Consider the following 20,244-nt stretch of genomic DNA (forward strand, 5'->3'; position numbering starts at 1 on the left):
AAAATAATGAACCGGTTTCATCAAATTCTGAAAACCTTAAATGCAAAATTATGTAACCAAGAAACATTTTTTGTTTAATTTTTTTTACCAAGAAACATTCTATTTTTCTATAGTTAAAACAAAATAAAGCAAATATAAGTCTAAAATTTTAATGTCTCATTTTACCTTAACAAGTCTAGCAGGATGCTGAAATCCATCTCGAAGTTCTTGTGGGTCTTCAGCAAGAGCACATGACTTATGATACAAATCATCCATACTAGGGCTAGCCATCAGCATTACCTATTATAGTCAAATAATTCAATCCTGTCAAAAGTCTAAAGTAATGTAAAAAAATAATAAGTACTACTAATTACTCTCACACAGTAGATAAGTGAAATTTTTTAATAAAAATGGAAGGTCAAGTGCTATAGCAGAAATTAGGTACCTTTATACTTATATAGCTTTCACTTTTCGTGTTGTAGTTAGCTGCCAGAAGGTCAACTATAACTCACAGCAAACCCATGAAAAACACATCTGAATCCTGCCCTCTCCTATGTCATTCTCACCAACTCTGCTATCTCTGATCCCATTGTAAGAGTCACTGTCAACACATTGTGTTGAAGGTCTTACTCTCTCATGCTGACCCTCTGTCTTTCCAAGTATTATGTAATATCCCCTCCTAACATCAGCTGTTTCCTTTTCCTAGGATGTGTAAATTAGATGGTGTTTATAAGTAGCACAAAAAAAATTCTGATTTTATCAACATAATAAATACTACCCAATAAAACTATGTGTATTCGCCTAACATTGAGTTTTGTATGGGGTTCGCAAATCACTGAAAATTCTAAACTTTAAGAAAATTAACTTTATTTTCACATTTTATGAAGTTCAAAATATTAAAAGAATTTCAATTTTATAATTTAAATGTTAAAGCAAAGATAGACTGAACTACTTAATTAAAAACCAACCAACAAAAAATTTCCTCCAAAAAATCCAAGGCTACAAGAGTCAATTATGACTCAGGGAGCCTACATGACAAAGACAAGACACATCCCACAGGGTTGTCCCAAAGTTATAAAGCTTTCTGTTGGTAAACAGCTACATCTTTCTACAGTGGAGTAGTGGGCATTTTTTTTTTTTTTGGTTAGCAGTCAAACTCTTTTAACAGCAAGGCTCTCTTGAAGGAAAAAACAAACAAACAAACAAACAAACAAAAACAGCAAGGCTCTAAATAACCAAAATATCATCAGAGAACAGGTATTTACAGTATTTTCTGAAGAATTCCTCTACGTACTCTTATGAATAAATGCTAAAGAATGTATCCTACATATCAATGGGAATACAAACCTTTGCACTGTATAAATGGTCAGCATCTGGTGGGTCAAGAATGGCCATATTTTTTTCCAATGATTCTACTTCTCTGTGCATTACATAGAAATTGCAGTAATTTCCCAGTTGAAATGGTCTTGACAAAGGAAAAGCATCCACCCATGTAAACTGAGCATCAAAAAAGTCACTAGGTATATACAAATTCTGGTAACGCCGCCTTAGTTCCATCATGTCACAACTAGGACTGAAAAAAGGAGATAAAGGAAATGAATACTGGGCACATGCAAACACTGATTTAATTCCCAAGCTAAATGTATAAGGTCGCATGGTAAGAGCCAGCATCCAGTCAATCCTAAGTGAGCTACAGATCTGTATAGATACGTATTTAAGTCTAATTTTCAGATCTGCATTTAAGAGTGTGTAATAAATTACTATCTAAATTTTACTTTTATTATGTCTCTTTTTGTGTATAATTTACAATTAGGAAAGACCATATGAAAGAAAATGAACTTTAAAGCCTGGTTCTTCAGACGATCTGAACAAATGGAACCCTGCATGAATCGGAACTAAGAAAAATAGTAGGACAGTCCATAGAGAGCTGTGTGGTAGCACAAAGGAGGTACATCTTGGGTGGTTTGGTTCCCAGAAAGAAAGATGGACAATCTCCTCCGGGGTGATTCATAGCCTCTCAAAAACCCACTGGAAGGTCAGATATGGGTCAGTTCTGATTCAAGGGAATGAGAGAGACAGTTTGTATAACCCAAACCATACAAAAAGAATGGGCCTTGAGGCCCGTCCAACCCACAGGAGCCCTCCACCATCAGGTTTCTGAGGCTGTAAGTCTTTACAGAAGGAGATTACTTGTCTTTCTCCAGAAATGTGGCAGCTGAGTTCCAAACTCCTTTCAGATAATAGTCCAATATATTATCAAAACATTACCAAGGCTCCCACACTACAAAGATGGGATAAGGGTAGTACCAAATTAGCATTCCAGCCCACTCAATGAACTCTAAACACCGGCGGAGGGGGGGATAAAATTTATCTTATGTTTCTGGATCACACATACCAGCATTCAAAATTAAATTTAAAAATAAGGGAAGCTCTGGTGCCTAGTGGTAAGAAGCTATACTGCAATCTTAAAGGTGCATGGTTCGAATCCACGAGATGCTCTTCTGGGGAAGGACGGGCAATCTCCTGTACCAGTTGGATGTGATTGACAGAACACACAAAGTAATAAAATGTAATAAAATAAAATTCAAAATTAAATTTAAACATCCACGTAAAATCTAAACCATGCCATTTGGATGATCCACACTTCCCTAGACCCTCTATGTGAACAGCTAAAGTCCACACCTGATCATTATTCAGAGGAGGATAAAGATTTTTGCTTTTGTGTCTGCCATACTGTTATTTTGAAAGGATGATTTCCTTTTATTTCTGACAGAGTAGAGATTTTAAAGAAGGAAGTCAAGAGGTCAGATCTATCTTAAACGTGTAATGAACCTGGAGAGAGGATCAAAGACACACAAGCGTTGAGGACTCTCCCTCATAGGATCGCTATGAGTTACCCATGACTTGATGGCACTTAACAACAATAACATCAACACAGAGATCAGTTGGCCCAGTTGGCCCAAGCCAAAGGTGGATGAGTTTTAATCTGTGGCCCTCGGGCCTGTCTTTCATTGTTTTTGTTCAAACATTCCTCTAGGTCGTATAGCCCTGGTGTGTCCACCTGCTGTACAGCGGTAACTTGTGGTTGCTGTGAGGTTGAACACTGTGACACTGATGTGTCAAATGTGTTAATGGTTGGTTACCCAATGTGGACAGTGTGGGGTGAAGCTCCCCAATTAACACAAGCTTGGAAGGAGTGGCATCCACTTCCATAATAGCTTGCTTCTGGAAATCCTATGAACCTGGAGAGACGATGAAAGACACAAGCTTTGTGGACTCTCCTTCACAGGGTCACTAGGAGTCGCCTGCGACTCGACAGCACTTAACAACAACAACAATGAAAAGCAGAAACTATATCATTTTTATAGATGAAAAATAACTTTTAAAAAAGGACAAGGTGTAAAATACAAACTAACCTAGATTTAGTGGCATATTTTTATTCTAAATTTAAAAATAGTAATAAACCTGTCAGCTATTGCTGATGATACTCTTTTTTTTGTTGTTAGCAGTGCTGTAATCTAAAGGTTAAGTTCCCAGAGTGTCTTGATACACTTTATCTGAACACAATTTTGCTGTCAAAATGTCAAGAAAATCAAGCATTTCAGGTTTTTTTGGTGTCAGTTTTTTTAAAGGAAATGGTACAAAAGGAAAACTATGTGTACTTAATAGAGTCACTAGAATTTTCTGTATTTGGGAGTAAGAGACAAAAAAACAGAAGAGCCAAATACAAATAGACTGACTCCCTAGCATACAGTCTCCTACAATCATAGTACCGTAAGAAAATAGTTACTTTCACAATTTAAAACCATTTATAGGAGTTCTGGTGACACAGTACTAAGAAGCTTCACTGCCAACCAAAAGCCAGGCACTTTGAATCCACCAGCTGCGTAAAAAGAGGAGTAATCTCCTCTGGGACAATTTACCGCTTTTAAAAACTAACGAGGGGGTCAGCTGTGACTAAGTTCTAACTCAAAAGAAAAACAAAAATATATACAATGAGAATATTTGATTTATTTAATGTTCACAGTCAAAGTGATGAACTGTGAAGATTATAAATGTTTTTAGACTAGGATTCTAGGAACACAAAGGGTAAAAAGCAGAGCTGCTCTGCTGACTATTCTGGGGGTTAGGCAAGCAGTTTTACTTCAAAAAAATTTTCTCCTACTCTATTTCAGTGTGGAAGGTTTGTTGCAGCCTATTTAGTACCACAGCAACACAAAAGCCTTCATGGCACCAACGGTGGCTACGGTTGAAGTGTATAGTAGCTTACTGGTAAGGAACTGCTATGCCAATCCAAAGACACATGGTTCAAGAGCACCAGCTTTCTCTGCAGTCTCCTCCCATGCAATATACTGACTCTGAAAAGTCACTAGAGGGTGAGCTATGAGTCAGTTCCGACTTGACAACATATGACAACAAAACTGAAGGCAAGAATTCTACCAACAAACCATTATTCTCCTGGCTTAACAAAAATATACATTATATGCTCGTAAGACCTCAAACTTACTTTGTTCTTGATGTATGTGTCAAGTCAGAACTGACTCAAAGTTTAACCTCCAGCGGGTTTTCAGAGAGTAAATTTCATGGGAGGAGACTGTCCATCCTCCTCCCACGGAACAGTGTGTAGATTTGAACTGTGCGCCTTTACGGTTGCAATGCAGCTTCTTACCACTAGGCTGGCAGAGGTCCTTTAAAACAAATTACGTCAAAATTTTAACTTTTGATAGGTCGGTGCGGAATATAAAACACTATGTTGTTGTTGTTGTTGTTATGTGCCGTCGAGTCGCCTGCGACTCAATAGCGACCCTATGTACAACAGTCCTAAACTCCGCTCTGTCCTGTGCCAATCGCACTGTCTCTGACACTCCCATCCCAATTATCCCAGGCACCGAATCAATCCACCTCATAGAGGGCCTTCCTCTCCTGCACAGTCCCTCCACCCTCCCAAGCATGATGTCCCTCTCCAAGGACCGGTCTCTCCTCACAACATGTCCAAAGTATGTTAGACGGAGCCTCAGAATCCTTGCCTCCAAGGAGCCACCCGGTTTAACCCTCTCCAGGACAAATCTGTTTGTTTTCCTAGCAGTCCATGGTATTCTCAATACTCTTCTCCAGAACCACAGCTCAAAGGCATCAATTCTCCTTCTATCCTCCTTGGTCATTGTCCAACTCTCTGATGCATAACAAGAGACTGCGAAGACCATGGCCTGTATCATATCCACCTTAGTCTCCAGAATGACATCATTGCTCTTCAGCACTTTGGAAAGGTCCCTAACAGCAGACTTTCCCATGGCAATGCGCCTTTTAATTTCCTGGCTGCTGGTGCCAAGATTGTTGACTATGGAGCCAAGCAAACTAAAGCTGTGTACAATCTCAATCTCTTCACCATCCATCCTGATGCTGCCAATTGGTCCAGTGGTGAGAATATTTATCTTCTTGACATTGAGCCTCAATCCATATTGTAGGCTGCAGTCCTTGACACTCTGCAGCAGGCACTTCAGGTCCTCTTCAGTTTCAGTAAGCAGGGTTGTGTCATCCACATAACGCAGGTTGTTGATAAATCGTCCACCAACCTTGACCCCACATTTCTCCTCATAGAGCCCAGCCTTCCGGATAATCTGTTCTGCATATAGGTTGAAAAGGTATGGACACTATACCCTAACAAAATGCTACAATTCTCTTTCAAGGTTACTGAACTACATTTGTTTTTGTACTAAGTTGTTGCTGCTGTTGTTAAATGACGCTGAGTCATAGGTGACTCACAGCAACCTTGTGAAGTAAAGTCCTCAACACTTGTGACTTTCATCCTTTCTCCAGGAAGTAGTTACTTAAAAAAAAAAATAAAAAATTCTTATTTGGGTGAGTGAACATGACACTTGCAGATTCATTTTTCTTATTATTAACTTTTTTTTCTAAGAAATGTATTACTTATTTTTCTGTCAATCTTACTGCCACATTTTTTAAGGCTGAAAAGATAAAGTTTAAGGCCATTTGGTGGTGGTTGTGACCCAGCAGTGGGGCTTGCAGTCCAGTCTACAGCTGCAGGCTGAGCTCTCCAGTCTTCATTAGAGGAATAGCTGAATAGGCACAGAGGTCACCTGCACATCTTCAGTCTAGTTTGTGACCTCCAGCTGGGCAAGCAGTACATTCAGGAACAGGATCTGGCCATTCTTTCTGAAATTCCTTCCAGGTCAGTCTTTCCAGTAGCAGGCATGACCTACCACAGCTGATCCCAGGAGGCTGTGCCATGCATGCACAGGACTTCTCAGCCAGCGCAGAGGGCAATCTGTGTTACACAGGGCAATGGTGGGCAAGTTAACATAAGACACCTCTGTCAGAGGCTGGTGGTTGGCCCTAGGATAAACTATCAAAAGATGAGGCTCCTGGAAGAATGCCTGGACTGTTAGTGAAGGTTCCAGGAGTGAAGTGTCCTGCAAATAGGAGCGGCTCCAGGAGTAGCAGCAACTGTGAGGAAAGCCCTCTGAAAAGTATTTCGAGAAGATATAACACTGACATTAGCTGGTTTTACAATGGCAGCAATGACCTTACCAGTCAAGAGAAGCTTCACTCAGGTCTTCTTCAAATCTATGAAATAGATACCATCATTTTCTCTTTTGAAGATGTATTTGTACCATTTGGAAGTCAAGGCTGGTGCCATCCGAGTGTGTTCCTGTTTCAAGGAATACAAGGATTTCCTCTTTCTTCATCTGCAGGACATCAAGGACTGCAGACGTTGTGGAAGTTTCACTTTCCACAATGAACCAGGACAATACTGTATGAACCCTTAAGTATCAATGGTTCTTCATATTTTATGTTATTCTACATTGCTAAGGGTTTTATCAGCTAGATAATCCTAGTTAGTTTTGTATTTCCAGTGTGCTCACTATAGTTAAGTCAGAGATTTTTTGCCAAGGCTTGTCTTTCCAGATCAGAAAACTCATCCAACACATCACAGTTGTTGAAACTCTAAATAACCATCTTTACAGAATCCAACCCTGTTCACATTTGTTGAGTCATCCAGACATCCTAAGCTCACACTGCTCAGAAGATAAGTGCTCCCAACAAGGCACAAAGAAAGAAGTCTCCTAACACAAAATGACCAGTGATCTCTCTGTAGTCCGAGACAGCATCACTTAAAAGTATTTTGTGGCTTTGTTCAGAATATTCACAGCAAAACACACCAATCCAACTATTTCTACATGTACAATTCAGTAATACTGATTAAATTATTCAAACTTGCACCATTCTTACTCTTCTGAGTTGCTTCAGTCATTTTGAATCCATCCGTTGCTGCTAGTGGTGCCTCTGAAGAACAACAGAATCACAGCTGACCCTCCAGTGGGTTTTCAGAAGGAGTGAATCACACAGGAGGAGAATGCCTACCTATCTCCTGTGGAACAGCTAGCTGATTCAAACTGTGTGCCTTTGGGACTGCAGAGTAGCTTCCTACCACTAGGCAACCGGAGCTCCCGCTATATGGCTAATTCTTAGAACAAAATGCTCAAGGGAAATAATTTTTACTGGGTAAGCTAGACTCTGTGAAAAGCCATCATGCTTAGAAAAGTAGAGGGTCAGTCAAAGATGGGAAGACCTGTACAGAGGACTGATGTAGATTGGGGCCCAAGTTACAAGGTATTGTGCTATGAGTCAAATTATGGAACCCACAAATGTTATTATAACTTCAGGAAGATAATTTTGGTTTAAGGTTGTTCCTGGCATTTTTATTTATTTATTTAAGTATTTTGTACACAACTGCCAGTCCAGGGTCTTTATTCTAGCTTTCTCTTTCAGAGGAAATTACTTTCCAATGTGCCCTTTAAGTGCTTTGGATACTACTTCAATTTATCCTCTAAATAATCCTGCAAGTTGACATTATCATCCTTTTACTGTAACATGACCTCTGATCCAAAGTTTGTATTTATATTAAAAATGATGAAATTAGTAATTTAGCAGAACAAAAAGATGAAAAAAAACCCTTACCAATCTAAAGAGAACTTTGAAAACTGAACTGTGTAACGTGGAACAACACGCCGAACTCTGCGAGGCGACCGCTCTCTCTCCCTCCGGGGAGACCGCTCTCGGGAACGCTTTCTCTGAGGTGATCTTTCTCGGGATCGTCGTCTTTCTCTTTCCCTTTCACGACTAAAGCAAATTTTTCTAAAATTACTAATGCTCCCGGTACTAACGAAGATTTCTTTAACAAAGCATAATGGTAACACAAAACCCCACATCATCCTTATTGAAACAGACCTTCGGTCATCTTTTCTGTTAGGTACTTGATCCCCCCTGTCATTCCTTCCTGAGAATCTGGATGGAGGGTCCAATCTTCGTGCTGGTTGTGGTTGTGAAACTATACGGACAGGGGGCTGTAATAAACCAGCTTAAAAAGAGACAGAATAAAACTTTAACTTACTTCTTAAAAGCTGAAGAGTATTAGCATTAGTTAAATTTTGTAAATAAGTATTACTGGTCAAAAGGGCACAAACAACTGGAAATCACAAGTTTTTTTTAAAAGCATAATGTAAAACAAAATACTGCCATGGTAAATCCTTCCTAGTAATCAAAATTAACAATTTCACCTTGAAACATAATAGGTATTTTATTCAGAAATGATAGTGACTTCTTTGATACTATCTCTAGTAAAACTAAATTATGAACAGATATAAGTTTTTAAAAAAGAGTTACTGAAGTAAGCAAATAAATTCTTCACAACCCTAGATTAAGAGAGGATGAAAGGCACCCAAGCGTCGAAGACTCTAAATAGGGTCGCTATGAGTCGCCTGCGACTAGACGGAACTTAACAACAACATCATTTCAACATGGTCTAAATCCACAACCGCTGAAACCTCCTTAGAATTGTTCAACTATAAGGTACATGAAGGGCAGATATAAAGTTATGGGGGTGAGGAGATATTTAAAATGAAGTTAAATCAATTTTATGCTGCCATGAAAATTTTCGGGTGTTCAAGAGCAACACACATAAGTTCCTATACCTATTTAAGTATATGATTATATAACATATGAGATTGTAACTTTAGATCATAATTAAAAATGAACTAAATAAATTCTCATCAGATAATTTTTCTACTACAGTTTGTGATAAAGATATTAATTCCAATATAAAACTCACTATAGTGTTTATCTGGGGGTTGCTATCATGGCAGCTATAGCAGGAAACTCTCATACTCTGTTTCCTAACAAATTCATCCAAGTCTTAATTCTCATGATGGATAGAAAAAGAAAAGTGTTATGTCAGCAGGATTCTTAAAGCTTTTTCCCCCTTCCATTGTCATAGTCACTTGAGAAAACATACAGATAGCAACTTAACATCTTCAATGGAACATTTCATGTAAGAAAAAAAGGACAGTCTAGTAAGAACATATGAAAAGGATATAGGAGTCAGCTTGAACAGACTCTCAATGGCCATATTTGGACAAAATAAAAACAATAAACCCAAAAGAGGAGAAAAGCTTTTAAGGATACTAAACTACTAAACATTAACTCCTAATCTCTAAGTTGATAAAGGAAATCTAGCTCATTAGGAGAAGTTTTTATCTATATATGTAACAAATGTAGACAAGAGGACAGAATTAGAAAAATCTTCATTATGACACCTATAATGACCTAAGTTATTTAGGCAGGTATTAGCTAAAGTAGGAGTTGGCAAATAATTTCTATAAAGGCTATACACTAAGTATTTCACTTGCGATCCATGTAGGGTCTTGAACCTTACTCCCCCCACCCCCCGACCTTAAAAATGTATAGTCATTTTAATCCTTAATCCTGAACCTAAAGGCCAGCTGTAACAAGCAGATCCCAGATTTACAGACACTAAATAAAAGAATGCTATAAAACAAGTTATTTATATATATAATCCACAGACTAGTTGCCTTATTATTATTACTACCAAATTTAGTGTCACTAAACAAGAAAATAATTTGACAAGTGCCTTATATATGCAATAGTACTTATTATACAAGTCTTTATTAATTCTTGCTAAAAAGATCTGTCTATTTCACTTATAGTTTATATGACAGGCAAGGATCAGGACAAATACAATGACAATTCCCCAAGAATCTACAAAAGAACTAAAGTAGTATCTTCAAAATGTAAAAGTTGCGGCGAGCTCTGGTGGCCTAGTGGCAAGAAGCTGCACTCCAATCCCAGAGGTGCTCGGTTCGAATCCACCAGATGCTCTGCTGGAGAAGGAGGAACAATCTCCTACCGTACCAGTCAGATCCGAATTGACGGTGCACACATAAAATAATAAAAAAAATAAAAAAAAAAATAAAAAAAAGTCAAAGTTGCAAGGGTGCTCTGTACCGATTTGATGGTACACACACACACACACACACACAAAATAATAAAAATAATTAAAGTTTGAAAAATAAAGTCAAAGTTGCAAGAAGAGGGGAAAGAAGAAAAATAAAAAGGAAATTAAGATAGGATTAAAAAAAACCACCACCAACAGTGCAAGATATTTGATAGTGGCTTGTTTAGGTGGGGAAACTTTCAATGACACTTAGAAAGCATAATTTTCAAAGGCATAACTAAAATGCCTTTTTAGATCTGATGATGAGTTATAACATAAGGTCTTTTATTTCCAGACAAGTTTAAGCACTAAAGAGAAGTATGTCCTAAGATCTGCAAAATATAACAAAAGATCAGTAACAAAAAAATTTGCAAATCAAGGGAGCTCTGGTGGCCTAGTGGCAAGAAGCTGCACTGCAAACCCAGCGGTATACAGCTGAATCCACTGATGCTCTGCTGAAAAAGGCAGAATCTCCTCCTGTACCAGTCAGATCTGATTTGACAGTACACACACACACACACACACACACACACACACTCTCTCTCTCTCTCTCTTCTCTCTAAAAAAAGTGCAAATGCGTGCACACAGACGTATACAGAAAAAAGTAAATCTTATTAGTTGCTCTATCCAAGCAGCTACGTATACAAGTGATCATTATACTAGTCTATCAACTTCTCTGTATATTTGAGAATTTTCATAATGAAAATTTTAGAAGAAAAATCCTAACTAACATACTTTGGACATGTTGTAAGGAGAGACCAGTCCTTGGAGAAGGACATCATTCTTGGAAGGGTGGAGGGACAGCGCAGGAGGGGAAGGCCCTCTATGAGGTGGACTGATTCAGTGACTGGGATAATCGGGATGAGAGTGTCAGAGACAGTGCGATTAGCACAGGACAGAGCAGAGTTTAGGGCTGTTGTACACAGGGTCGCTATGAGTTGCAAGCGACTCAATGGCACGTAACAACAAACAACAATGAGTGTTTCTTACATTAAGTAAGACAGTATCAGCTAAAGATTAAGGCTGAATCATTAGCAGTGAGGAAATGCTAGCTGCCACTAGAAAATTTCCCTCTTTCAGCAACTGACCTCAGGCATACCTCTAACCAACAATACAGACATCTACACATTTCCTCAAGTCTTGCACTGTGAAGCCAAAGGCAGGTGGTATGAATCCACCTGTGGCTTCTTGGGAGAAAAAAAAGGGCAATTTCCTGTGCTATTTATAACCTCTGAAAAGCCACTGGAGGGTCAGTTATGAGTTGATTTAAGACTCAAGAGTAAAAGAACATTCTCAGGGAACCTATCCTCTGAGCCATAGGGACACACTGCTACCAGAAATACTGCTTCCTTGAGCTCATTTCCTGCTGAGATGGCAGCAGAGGGAAAAGGTTAAATTCTAGTTCACAATTCCATATTCTCTTGAAAAACACAGTACTACCCATCAACAAACAAATGGATAGAGAAGCTCTGGTATATTCACACAATGGAATACTATGAAGCACTGAAAAACAGGGAACTCATGAAATATTATATGAAATGGGTGACCCTGGAGGACATTATGCTGAGTGAAATATCTCAGTCACAAAAGGACAAATACTGCATAGTGCCACTGTTGTAAAACAGGATTGACACTGGGGTTGGGGGGAGACTGAGAAAGATGAGATAAATATGTATACTGCCTTGAAACAGAGGAGAGAGAAAATTGTTTAAAAGGGATATGTGATTAGGTATCATTGTCATGACAGGAGTCCAGAATGAAGACTTGCATAGTGGAGTGGACTTGGGGGGGAGGGCCTGCACAACAATGAAAGAATTTTTCTTTTACTTTTCAAAGAGAAGAGAGACTTGGGGATGGGGAGGGGTAGGCAGGGAGAAAAATGCAACAATGAATGAACAGAAATCCAAAGTCTCACTAAACATTCATTTAAAAAAACCCCAAAAACCAAACAGAGGGAGCTCTGGTGGCCTAGTGGCAAGAAGCTGCACTGTAATCCCAGAGGTTCAAGTCCACCGGATGCGCGCGCGCACACACACACACACACACACACACACACACACGAAAAAAGAAAAACACAGTATAAAAGATACATGGAAGAGATAAGTAGTGCGGAAAAATGTGACAGTACGTAGTTTGATACAAATATATACCCTCTATTTTCTATATATGTTTATGTACTTACACGTATTTCCCTTGAATACATGATAAATTCATAGCAGCACTTGCAAAAACTAACATTTACAATCCAATTATTTACCAGGAAAATATTTACAGTACTGTAGATATGTCCTATTATTATCAGTGAAAATTAACAAATAAGAGTCACTTTCAGAATAGTACTGAAAACATTAAACAAGGTTAAGCCAAAAGATTAATGAAATTATAAATGATGCAAAATGCAAGAGGGAATTCTTGTGGTGTAGTCTGTAGGGAGTTTCCCTGCTAACCCCAAAGTGGCTCAGTTTGAATTCACCAGCAGCTTTGGTGGGAGACAAATGGACAATTTCTATCCGTACAATTTCTGGTCTCAGAAAACTCACTGGAAGGTCAGCTATGAGCCAGTACTTATCCAATGGTACTTAAGAGAGAGTGAGTGTTGCATGAAAGATTAAGAAAAAGACAATGTTAAATAATATAGTATGAAGAGGAATGCTTACATGGTAAAATTATTAAAAGGGATGTAGTTTTTTTGTTTGTTTGGTTGGGTTTTTTTTACCTGAGTAGAGATCAGAGGTGTTAAATTAGTAATAACTATACTATAATGTTTTGTCACTTCTATGTCTTATTTGAAACTGCCCTGAATTCTATAAAAGCTAGCATTTAAAAAAATTTCTACATATATACACATAACATTTTTTTTAAAGGGCTATCATTCTAAACAGTAAATCTAAAATAGTACATTCACCTCATGTTTGATACATCATGGTTCAAAGAATAAATTAAAGCCAGTTACTGCCTTACTAAACATGAATGTAAAATGCTATATTGATAAAATGGTTTAACATAAAAAAACAAGTGAAAACTCAAAACATTATTCATCACATTTTAAGCCAGCAATACAACAGGGTGGCAAACTCTGAACTTTAATAAAGCAATTAAAATTGCATGTTAGTACAAAACATATAAAACAAAGGTGTATTGTTACATGTAATACCTTTCTGCTGTGGCTGCTGTAATAAAGGCTGTGGCTGAGTTTGCAGTAACGGTGTAATAGAAGCCGCTGAAATCTGTGCTTGTAGCAGTGACTGAGGCTGGGGCTGAGCCTGGACTCCAAACGTAGTCTGTGGTGCAATTGGCTGAAGCACAGCAGGAGGAGTCTTCAATAAAGGTTGGGTTTGAGACTGATTCTTAAAAAAATAAAAAAGTTAAGAAAAATAAAAATCCTTATTAATTCTGAGTCAATGACCACATTTCTGTAACATCTAATTCAGTATTTTATGTACCTGATTTGGTAGTGTTTGAATTCTTTGTGCATTCCATTTAAAAGGCATGTTAGGATTATAAGTAGCTTCAACTAGTACTCTGTCACCCACTTGGGGTGTCTTCCCTTTGACAGCACTGGAAAAAAAAAAAAGAAAAAGAATTCTATCAAACATAAACACAATTAAAAGAGACCTAAACCCCAAAATAATTCAAATATTACTTGGTATTTTAAAATAAACATTTGAGTGAATGAAGAGTCTCTGAATGGCTAGGGAATGGTTAACACACTTAGCCACTAACAGAAAGGTTGGTGGTTGAAGGCCTACCCAGAGTCTTCTCTGGTGAGCTAGCTCTGAAATGCCAGCCCCTGAAAAATCCACTAGGACACATTTTACTGACATACCTCAGGTCTTAATGAATAAGAGGTCGAACAGACACTGCAATGAATTAATTACACTAATCAATGAAAATTAATGTTAAAAAACAAAATGTCTATGAATTATTTTATGAAACTGATAAAATTTGAAAACTTTCAGTCAAATGAAAGGGGCAGGGATGGGGTCAGGCATTCATCTTGAGTTGGGCTGACCTGACTAAAACAGAGGTTTTTGTGGTGGGGAGTTTTATACTCAAAATGGAAGTTTGGAAGGTCTTACCAATCTTAGACACTTGAGGGCAAGGTGTGTAACACGTAAGGGTGTCAACCTTAAGGTCAGAGACTAGGATCCACTACATGCTCTGAAGGCAACATGGGTGGTCCCCTGGAACTCCCTGGACGGTCACTAAGTCAGAAGCAACTTGAGAGCAGTATCCGTTTTTATAGAAAAACAAAGTCCAAGGTAGAAAAACTAATTTCTTCAGATTCTAACACCATATCATTTCTACTTTTACAATTAAAGACTTGCTTTGGGCTTTGAAAAGATGAGGCATTCAGAAAAGACAGAAAATATCTACTTCAGCAAAAGGAAAATTGCTCACTAAATTAAACTTAATTTAAGATAATTAATTAAAATTATATGTGTAATAATTCAATGAAATCTCCATTTCCTGTATCTCCAACACTCATGAAGCACTACTGTGTACAGTTAGTTTATCAAACACTTCAATCTCATTAACTTTTCCAAGTAAAATTAAGAATTATGCATATCAAATAGATAATCACATTTAAAGGATATATGATTTTCCCACTTTAAATCTGGTCATGAGTATTATTAGTTAATAAATTTAAGGTTTTTATACACTATTTATGAAGTCTTCACCCAACACTGCTATTGATCTCTGTTTTCGACAAGTTAAGGACCCCCTGCTGAGTTGTCGAGAGCTGCCCTGACCTGTAGGATTTCCTGGGCTGTCATCACTACAGAAGCCAACTACTGGGACATTGTAGAGTGGCTGGGTGAGTGGCTGGGTGAGAGCAAATCACTAACTTTTTGGTCAAAAGTCAAATGTTTAACTATCTGAACCACTAAGTCACTTTTTCCACATAAGAAACAAAAGTAATCTCTAATCATATTCTCCATTAAAAAAGGTCAGGGGAGGGGCGAGGAAAGAAAGCACAAACCAATGATAAAAAGTAAACACAAAAATAAAGAACAGAAAAAAAGTCACAAGGGTAACTATAATAAAAGCCGATTAAAATGACACATAAATTAAAGCTAAAGTACAACTTTATGCCAGGTTTAAGTATGTGCTTTATCAATACACAGAAATTCCAAATATAAAACATCTGTTAACACCTAATGACCTTTACCTAAGCTGAAAGAAGACATCCTCATCCACAAATCCAAATGTGTCATGTAGCTTTGTCACCACTCCTGTGAAAACACGCTGTTTCTGAGGTTGGGTTTGTTGCTGACTTGACCGTGGTGTTGGATATGATACTGTTATCTGTGCTGCAGGCTGAGGAGTAGAGAGGCTAAGGCTGGTAGGCAATGCAACCGCTGGCTATAAAACAATTTTAAGAGAGAATAACTACACAACTTGAAAAATGAAATCAATGGCACTTAATTACACATGGAGAAATTGTTGGGGGGAATATACAAAACACAAAAATATAAATATAAAATTAAAGAAATGATCTAAAAAATGCATTTGGAATTAGTCTTTTAAAAATAAATTTCATATTTTTAGCCTCGTCTTCAAAATTACACATAAGTAATAAGTAATGGCTTAAGTAATGATAAAGTTATTAAAAAAATAATTCACTCAACTCATGGCTGTCCAAACTGACTTAAGGCTAAATGCTTTGACAGCTTGAGCACTTAGCAATAAGAAACTGCAATCACAAAGGAACATGGTTAGAGTCTACCCGCTGCTCTGCGGAGATGACTGGCAATCTCCTCCCATAAGATTTACTGCCTCTGAAACCTGCTGGAGGGTCAGTTATGGGTCAGATCTGACTCACCCGCACATAACAACAGCCAATCACATGAAACTGTCCATCTTTCTCCCTCAGAGCAGGTGGCGGATTCAAGCCCTTGCCTTTGCGTTGAGTCCTACCTGCTAGGCCATCCTGATGAATTCATTTCTTAAATTTTGACTGAACAATTATTTTCCCAGGAAGCCTCTGTAATATCCAAGACACTTCAGATCGTCAGAACCAATTTTTGGGAAATGCTATTTTAAAGATAAATTTCTGTGACTTTTCTATTTAATTTGGAAATACTAATGGTAGAGGGTTCTAGAGGCTTTGTGGTAAGGAAATGCCCTGTTAACCAAAGGTATAAGGTTCAAATTCACCAGCTGCTGTGTGGAAGGAAGACAGGCAATCTCCAGTGTGATTTACAGTCTCTTAAAATCTATCTGCTGGAGGGTTGATGAATCAGTTGCAACTCAATTATTAAAAAATAGTAGTATAAAAATAATATAAATATAAAATATTACAAAAATAACAGCAATATTAGATACTAAAAAGTTGAGTTTCAATTTTTAATAAAAGCAAAAAATGGGGCTAAAATAAGCAAGTTTCAAGAATAAACAGGTATAAAGTGACATAGATAAAAAGCGCTTTCTTTTCTCCTTTTTCCCCTCAGCTATAGTCTCTCTATTCATGAAATAATCACCTTCACTAGTTATCATTACATGGTCTCCTGAAGATATTGTATGACTTGAAAGAGATCTATAATGAACAAGTAATTTCTCATTCCCCCTTGTATAAATTAAAGAATTTAAGACATGGTACATATTGTACCCTTTTCCCACTTTACATTTCTGGAAAATCATTCCATCATTAAGTAAAATGGTTTCCTTTCCTTTTAAACAGCTGTACAGAATTTTCTCTATGTCCTGGGTCTGCTTTTTTAAGGAGTGTGAACAAGAAATGTTTTAATACCTTCAAAGGTGTATCCTGTTTTTCTGCACTTTACAGATGTTTTTTATAAAGGAAAGTTTGGGGCAAGGTCCCTCTTGATGTCTAGTAGCACCATTTTTCTAACATCACGTGTTTGTATCTTTGCTAATCTTTGGTAATTCTTACAATAGTTCATGTATTTTCATACCACACACTTAAAAGATGACAGTATAAATGAATTTGACATGTGACTCATTTTATTATGGCATTTGCTTTGTTACAGTGATCTGGAATTGAACCTGCTATTACTGTAAGATATGCTTCTCTATGTATTTGTGTGTATGTGTAAATACATGTCATGGAGAAGAGTCCATATTGACTTTGAAGATGACTGTCCTCAAAGTTCTATGTATTTACTATCTGCTGTTTTACGGAGAAAATTTGCAAACTCCTGGTACACACAAAAATATATTTAAGTGGTTCCTTATTTAGGACTTTCAGGTTGCTTCTCATTTGTGAACAATGAGTTTCCTCATTCACCTGTCACTATAAATATGTGTGAGTGAACTTTTAGGAAAATTTGTGGAATCAGAATTGCTTCCTTAAATATTTCAAAATCAGTTACTTTAAAACAATCTTAAACATGGCCAAGTACTTTATCAAGTAATGGATCTGAGATTAACCCACATGTTCATTCTTCTTCTTGGTCTCAATTAATGTGGCCTTGCTATAGAAAAGCCCCAGTATAGATAGATAGATAGATATAAAGTTAGCTTAATAGTTGATAAAATAATATAGTAATTCTACATACTAAGGTCAAGCTGGGGAAAAAAAGAGAAATAGAAAATTTCAGCTACAAAGAAAACATCAAACTTAAAAACAGAACTAAATTTAAACTAAGACTTCAACAATCTCTTATACTTTTAATATTTAGTTAACATTATTTGCTAAGCTGTGAATCCAACAAAATGTTCATCCCTAAACTCTGACAGGAAAACTAGAACAGGAGTAAATCTTTCATCCATTCATTTAAGATAGCCAATAAAGGTAAAGGAATACAAACAAACTAACCTGTGTTAAAAGGGTCTGCTGGGGTTGCTGTAACTAAAATACAAAGATGAAAGAAAGCATATTAAAATTGTTTCAAAGATGCTTTGTAAAAGGAAAACACTTTTATTATTTACTTTCACTCAAAGAAAAATAGGAGTAATGTTTTCACAAATTCCTCCCCCTACTAACCAGTCCCCCTCAATTATTTATTAGTTTAAGTAATAAAAAATACTAGAGAGGTGTACTCTTTTTTCCAAAATATTTATACAGTATTTATCTACCTATCTTTATATATTTCACAAAACTTTTTTTTCTCCCCTCTTCCTTTCTTCTCATTAATCTTGAAGGGTTAACCATCCTTTTGGGTAAACCATTACTTAGCTTTTTTATAATAATGGTCATATACTTTAGTGACTTTCCTATTATTAAGCTTCAATTCCAGGTTCATCTATGTTACACAGTATTTCACAAATTCTTGACTGTGAAGACTAACTTGTTTTAAACATGTAAGGTTTCTTCTTTCTCCTATGTGTACCATTCATTTGAGCCTAATTTGAAAATAGGCAATTAGCAATAATCAATAGAAACAAATTTGTTGCTATTTCATAGTAAAAACATCCACCAATCCACAGGTAGATAGAGGGATGATTTCTAGCTCCATAGCTCTATTTTAATGTTCTATACGTTGTGTATACACAAACCATTTCAGAGGGGGAGAAAAGGGACCATTTACTGCTTTATAAAAAGGCTGGTAGTCCATGTTCTAGACTTCAAATGGGGGAAAAAAGTTTTCATTTTTGCATATGATGCAGTTCAGCAAATGAGGGCTAGAGGTTCCAGACAGGAGCCCAGGGCACTATTAAACAAACTTACTAATTACAGTTCTTTTCATATTATCCTATGCAAATATCCTTACAAAGAGATGACAGAGACTGGTTGATTGCTGCAGATTTAGGTTTTTGGGACTCCTTCCCTCCTCCCCATTCTAAAGATTCAAATCACAGATGAAGGTAGCGGGGAAAAGTCAAACTGAATCTTTAAACAAAAGGCAATTTTAAGATGGACGATAAACTAACCTGCTGTTGCACACTATACAAGGCCTGTTGAGGTTGTGAATATTGCTGCAAAACACAAACACAAAAAATCCAACAGAAGAAAAATATGGTATTAGTCATTCTCAAAAAGTGAGCTATTCATTAAGACTTAGCCAGACACAGAATTTAAACTCATTGTGGTCCAGGTGAACCAACTCAGCTTCCCTCCAGCAAGATTCTGAGGAAGTCACTCACTCGAGAAGACTGCCCATTATTCTCCCAAAGAGCTGCTAGTGGATTCAGACAGCTAAATAGGCACGGCCTTTGGGTTAGCAATGCAAGTCCTTACAGACTACACCAGTTACACTAAAAACAGTAAAAAAATTTCCTCAAACAACTAAATTTCAACTAAAACAAAACTATGATAGTGTCCTTAATATACTGTAAGATCCACTAAGAACTGAATATTTTGTGTTGTTTTAAAATGAAACACATAAAACTGTCCAATTTAAAATAAAATTTGTCTATATAAATATGCATCCCTTATGTATTGTCTCTGTTAATGAGTTTGAATCAACTCAGAGCTGAACCCCCAGCAAGTGTGAGTGAGAGGATATCATCCATCTTTCTCCTATGGAGCCATTAGTGGATTTGACCACCAGAGAAGTATCACAGCAACTGAATTAGCAGTGTAATCGCCCATGGACTGGCCACCAGAGTTCCTTCTTTATATGCCAGACATATACAACTTTATCATCAAGGGGGAGAGAACCACCCACCCTAAGAATAAAGAAAGGCCCAAAAGTCTTACTGCATTTATTTAAAAGTAACCTTAGCTCAAGGAGATTTCATTAAGTTTTATATGACATACATTAAAATCTCTTCAAGATTTACCTGTTGCAAAGCAGCAGCAGCTGCTGCAGCTTGTTGTTGTAATGCTGCAGTTTGCGTTAACTGGTAGTTCGCTGGAGTCTGTGTGGTAAGGCCTGCTGCTGCCAATGCAGTTTGCTGTGTATAAATGGTAGGCGATGCTCCAAGGAGTGATGGCTGCTGAACACCCAAGGCAGCTAAAATCAGACAAAAATGAAAGGGAAGGAGATCTGGATTTGACTCTCTCCCAGATATTTTCTGAGGGTACTTACTTGTGTACTAAGATC

The 20,244-nt window shown here is 37.3% G+C and overlaps 1 protein-coding gene across 3 annotated transcripts in view; it reads right to left on the bottom strand.

Annotated features, from left to right (window-relative positions):
• The window catches only part of CCAR1 (cell division cycle and apoptosis regulator 1), a 50,036-nt gene that overhangs the window by 20,070 nt on the left and 9,722 nt on the right, over positions 1-20,244 (bottom strand). For 2 of the 3 annotated variants that reach the window (XM_006889008.1, XM_006889009.1), the window contains exons 3-11: positions 19,982-20,154; positions 18,075-18,107; positions 15,465-15,658; positions 13,735-13,849; positions 13,446-13,638; positions 8,230-8,359; positions 7,960-8,121; positions 1,327-1,552; positions 166-279 (exon numbers count right to left, since the gene is read on the bottom strand). In XM_006889008.1, the coding sequence (XP_006889070.1) occupies positions 166-279; positions 1,327-1,552; positions 7,960-8,121; positions 8,230-8,359; positions 13,446-13,638; positions 13,735-13,849; positions 15,465-15,658; positions 18,075-18,107; positions 19,982-20,154 (1,340 nt within the window). Of the gene's footprint in view, positions 1-165; positions 280-1,326; positions 1,553-7,959; positions 8,122-8,229; positions 8,360-13,445; positions 13,639-13,734; positions 13,850-15,464; positions 15,659-18,074; positions 18,108-19,129; positions 19,175-19,981; positions 20,155-20,244 lie in introns of all 3 variants that reach the window. The other variant, XM_006889007.1, reaches the window with a different exon arrangement.

This window comes from Elephantulus edwardii, unplaced genomic scaffold (assembly GCF_000299155.1).
Source record: "Elephantulus edwardii isolate Elephantulus edwardi_28Jun2011 unplaced genomic scaffold, EleEdw1.0 scaffold00074, whole genome shotgun sequence".
In the NCBI taxonomy this organism is placed as follows: Eukaryota; Metazoa; Chordata; class Mammalia; order Macroscelidea; family Macroscelididae; genus Elephantulus; species Elephantulus edwardii.